Source organism: Triticum dicoccoides, chromosome 3B, assembly GCF_002162155.2.
Source record: "Triticum dicoccoides isolate Atlit2015 ecotype Zavitan chromosome 3B, WEW_v2.0, whole genome shotgun sequence".
In the NCBI taxonomy this organism is placed as follows: Eukaryota; Viridiplantae; Streptophyta; class Magnoliopsida; order Poales; family Poaceae; genus Triticum; species Triticum dicoccoides.
Window position 1 is genome coordinate 704411614 of NC_041385.1, and position 5303 is coordinate 704416916.

At 52.1% G+C, this 5303-nt stretch overlaps 1 protein-coding gene across 1 annotated transcript; it reads right to left on the reverse strand.

Moving 5' to 3' along the window:
• Positions 1-2826: 2826 nt before the first annotated feature.
• LOC119277994 (chitinase CLP-like) lies at positions 2827-4304 on the reverse strand. The gene has a single exon (XM_037559349.1). It carries the CDS (start codon positions 4188-4190, stop codon positions 2940-2942), a length of 1251 nt encoding a protein of 416 aa, XP_037415246.1. The 5' UTR covers positions 4191-4304; the 3' UTR covers positions 2827-2939.
• Between the last annotated feature and the right edge of the window lie 999 nt (positions 4305-5303).

Below are 5303 nucleotides of genomic sequence, written 5' to 3' on the forward strand. Positions count from 1 at the left end.
TTGGCTACTACAGACAATGAGATGAAGCAATCAATTGTTAAGACTCAGAGTGCCAAATCTGAAGAAAAGAAGTTGAGAGTGCACAAAGCCAAAAAAGAATTACCATTGGTCAAAACAGAATCACAGCCGAGATGCCCACTCGGCTTATCATATTGGCAAAAGAAGAAATTACAAAATCTTAGTGCACAAGACCTGAAAAAGAAGAACATGGCATGGGTTCCCAAGAAGATCAATCAAGACAAAAATTATATGCATGCTTCTGTTGCAACAAGTACAATAAAAGTGAAGAAGGAAAATAATGAAAGCCACAAACAATTAAGCCGAAGGTGCGCATCACAACATCAAAATCTTCGGTTAGCACATCATCCATTTTCTTCAACAATGCCATTGATGCGTTTGCCATGGAATTCATCCACAGGTATGATCAGTTACCCTTCATGGACTTATTTTGATCCATAGATGCAACATAATTTTCCATATCATGACAGAGTATTACCAAATCACTATACATTTGGTTAGTTACATTTTTGTTGCTAAGACAAAGGGGCCGAAATATTTTATTGCTATTTTATTTGTTTATTTCGGCTATACATTCTTTAATGGATGAATTCTACATGGACCTCATGATAATGGCCGATAATTAACTATCGTCCTAAGAAACTATCCGATCATGGCCAGTGTGAAATTCTAACATCGTCCTTAGTTCAATTGGAACCGAGACAAGGTACATGTTAAGTGATATTAACCTTGTCTCTCTAGTGCTATGGAGATTATGTCTCGATCGTTGAATTCATAACAATGGCCATGGTGTTGGTGTTGTTTATATATCTCCATATGGTGCTGTTACGTGAAGCCTCATGTCTCTTAAAATATTTATTGCACAATAATCAAAGCCGAATATGCAATGTTATTCGGTTTGGAACTTTTGTCATATGTGCTAAACATATTGAGGCTTTTGGTGATTCGTTATGAGTAGTGCAACAAATATCCAAGGGTTATGAATGTTTTGACGAATCACTTGTAGTTTATCTTGAGGTATGCCTAGATGCAAAATTTACCTTGGTTGCTTTAAAACTGTTCATATTTCTAGGCATGACAATTCAAAAGAGTTGGCACAGCAAGCACCAGGCTACTATGTTAATCATGGTGTATTGTATTTCATTCAATAGCCGATGCTTAGTCTCGTCAACATAGGTAAGGCTGAATCGAAGTCCATCGCTTCGGCCACTAATGATTTTTTTATGCAGGCAAAAAGTAAGGATTGGAGAAAGTTTATTATTGATTATCAGCAAAATCCTAGCAAAAGGGTGAATAATATGGTTCTGAAGATGACCTTGAGATACATATCTATGGGACTTTATCATCGGATTGTTAAGGGAGTTGAGAAAGTTTCACCCAAGCTTGCGTCAAAATATTCACACAAGCAATGGCCGATATAAACTTATCGTCCTAAGAATATGCCAAAATGGCCGATGGAGTATTGACATCGTCCTTAGAGCAAGCTATGTGCAAGTTATTTTTCGGCACACAGGCTTTGCCGAAAAACAGGGAGGCATGTATTGACACCAGATTTTGGCACAGTCAAGAACTTATTTAAAATGGCCTTAAATGGAGAAGTGTTCTACATGAAAAAGTTTCGTATTGTCAATACGAACATCTTTGAAGTTTGGGCCATTGCCATCCGATCTCATCTCGAAGGCCGAAGTTGTGTTTGAAATACTGAGATTTTGTATTCAAAACACTATTTGGCTCATTACGCCCTCAAGACAGCCTCGTAAGGAAAAAGGATCTACACGGATTGTCTTCGTCTCGTCGAAACGATCGATTTTGATATAAAAATCGTTCAAATCCGAGTTCGTATGCAAAAGTTAGAGCCATCGGAATGTAGCCCTGCCAGGAGGCAAAGTGTGGCGCGCCCCACCAGACGCCATGTGTGATGGGTAGCGCGAGGGACGGATGTTTTGCGTCACAGTCCGTTTTGCGCGAGCTATTTGATCCTCAAGATGACCTCTGATGAAAAATCGTTCGACATGAAAGTTTTTCGTCTCGTCGAAACGGTCAAGATTGCTTTTGGACTCGTTTCCATCCGAGGTCGTTTACTGCCTCAAACATGACCAGCAAGGTGCAGCCAGGTTGTAAACCGAACCGTTTTGGAAAGTTCGGATAAAACCAGTCCGAATTTAACTAGGGTTTTGGACGTGAATTGATGCAATTTTATTGTAAGGAAAGCCTAGATGAATCCTTTTCTTGTACGGGAAGTCCAGCCGCCTCTTATATATGTTGGGGGTGGCGGCCGATTGAACAACACACAATCGATCAATCAATCCACCACTTTTTATCTTTTATCTTTTCTCCTTAACCCTAGTTCTTCTTCTTCCTCGTTCTTCGTTCGTTCTTCTTCATTGCAGGGCGGCGAACCTCGAGGCCCTAGGGGCGATCAGGTCGACCTAGGGCAGCCCATAGCCACCGCGCGCCCAGACGGGGTCCTTCCCGGGCGTGTGGGGTTTCGGGTACCAAAAGCGCCGGCTTGCTGTCTTGTGTATCGCGCTGGAAGTCGGCCTCCCGCGGTGTGAGTTGCGGAGCATCTCCCTCGGCGCCGCAGGTACACATCGACGTGTTCGTGTGACACGTTCCAGCGTCAACAGCTGCTTGGCCGTGGCCCATTCTGGGCCCGTGTACCTTGGGTTGGGCTTCTTGGCGCGGTTGGGCCGCGCCTCTTCCTGGCGTTACTTGCTGGCTCGCGGGTCCGCACCGTCAGGGTCGCTAACATGGTTGGTCCCATATCACACACAAAACAAGTGCAACTTTGCAAAATGGGATGAACCGTGACGACAAATGTAGCTGGCTACCGCCATGATCAACAACAGTTTTAGCATCCAGTAGCACTTTAGTTCAGTAGAGGTACAGATTTATTATCCAAAGAAAAGGCAGCAAAAGGCCTAGTAGCCGATCTTGGTGAAATTGAAGTGGCCGCACTGGGTGAAGAAGGGCAGCCTGACGAACCCGAGCCGCTTCCTCGCCATGTCGAACTCCAGCACGGTGTTCTCCATCTGGAACCCTCCGACGAGCACCGCCGGCGCGCTGCGGTCCCCGGCCTTCACCCCCTCCATCCGCGCGAACGCCAGGCACGCCGTCCCCGGCCTCAGGTCCACCATCGAGCTCAGCCCGTTCATCGTCCAGTTCGTGCCGCCGCCCAGCGTCAGCGTCACGCCCGGCACCAGGTACCCGATCCGCGTGTTGGCCAGCGACTGCGTGTCGTAGCACAGCTCGAAGGGGGGCACGGGCTTCACCGGGCGCGCCACGGGCCCGCCCTGCGCGCCCTGCGCCGCCAGGGCCCTGGCGAACGCGTCCACGAACGGGCGGTACACGTCCGGGCGGAGCAGGGTGAAGGGCACCTTCGTGCAGACCACCGCGGCGCCGGCGCCGGGCACGCGGGCGTTCTCCACGGCGATGGACTCGAGCGAGACGTAGTGTGCGGGCGGCATGCCCTTCTTGGCGGCGACGAGCGGCGTGTAGACGAGCTCCTGCGTGAAGTTCCTCCCCGGCTGCGCGGAGACCTCGAACGGGCCGCCGCCGAAGATGGCCACGCCGGTGCTGCCGGAGGACCCGCCGCGGGGGAGGCAGAGGAGGAACTTGTTGGGGACGTTCTGCGCGGAAGCCACTTGCGCCGGCAGCGCGAGGCCGGAGCCCGCGAGCCCGGCCACGCCGGAGGCGCCACGCGGCAGCGACTTGAGGAGCCTGCTCGGCGCGCACGCCGCCAGGGCCCGCACGCTCACCTGGCTCACCGGGTGGACGCCGTCGGTGGTGTTGGCGACGAACCTCGTGTGCACCAGGTCCCCGGCCGCGCACGCGCCGGTGACGGGGTTGTACGGGTACGCCGTGCACGTCCTGTCCTTGCGCCTATCGCGGCCGCAGCCGCGCGCGCGGCAGCCCGGGACGTGGAAGGCGTTGGCGAGCCGGCAGGTGGGGCTGTTGCACGGGAACTCGGCCGGCAGGTGGCCGCGCTGGCACGTGGACCAGACGAGCGGGCCGGCGGTGTCGACGACGAGGTCGGCGCCGTGGTGGAAGGGGATGGTGTAGAGGAGGGTGGCGGGGTCCTTGGTGACCGGAACGAGCACCGGGAGAGGCTTGCTCGACGCCGGCCACGCCAGCGAGACGGCCAGGAAGACGAGGGGGAGGAGCCGCGCCATCTTTCTTTCTGGGTTCGCAGGGGATGTTTGCTGTTGAACTGTAACTTGCGACTTGCTGAGTGGAGTGTGGCATTGTTTATATACTATTGGAGGTGAGATCTCTCTCGACACCGGAATTAATGGCGGGTTTCCGTCGACGGTGAGGACTAGTTAAATGGTTTTGGCCTGCGGCAGTGTCGGATCGTGCTGCGGCGTACTGGGGAAGGTATGCATGGGCGTGATCGATCTGATGGGAGAACCCCATGTTCTATCTATCTGTCCATCCCTGTGGCCTGTGGGGAAGTTGCTTCCATGAGATGCATTGACCTTCTCACAGATCGCGCCGACGAAGAGTTTTCCCGTGCACGCCATCGTCAATCAAGCAGCGTCTACAGAATCGGGACTAGGAGCATTACTAGTAGAATTCTCAAACCCTTAAACCCTTATAGCAGTTTTAAGGGTTGAGAAGTGCCAGATTTTGACACTTTTAAGGGTTGAAAAACAAGGGCAAAGACTAGAACCCTCAAACCCAACCCGTAAACTGCTTTAAGGGTTGGATTTGAGGGTTCTAGTCTTTGCCTCAACCCCAACCTTTAAAACTATCATTTGACATCTCACAATTTATGACAACAAGAACACAATCAACTTCCAAACAAACTACCAAATGACAATCATTGATGCATGGTTTAATAGTTTACATCACAAAAATCATCATCTTTCTCCTCTCATCGGCAACATCATCAAAAGTTGCACCTCGGCGCCATCTCCTAGACCACAAGCGGGCTCCATCAAGCATCTCCATCGGCACCGGTGGAGTCGTACACACCGCCATCACCACAACTACTCATCGGAGTGTCACCTCGGAAAGTAGAGGACGCAACACGGAAGGAGGTTTTGGAGGAGGTCCATGAACGAGGATGGGGTTGCCATTTCCTTGAACACCTCGTGCGCGGCGGGAGGAGGTTCGGCGACGGTGGCGGGCGGGGCCGCGGCCGCGGCGGCGGGCTTCTTCCGCGGCTTCTTCACGGCCGGGGACGAGCCGGCGACCTTGGAGGAAGCCCCTCGAGGCCCACGGCCGGCCGCCTTCGACCGGCTCTTCTTGGGGGCGGGCGCGGCGGCCGTGGCGGGGGCGGG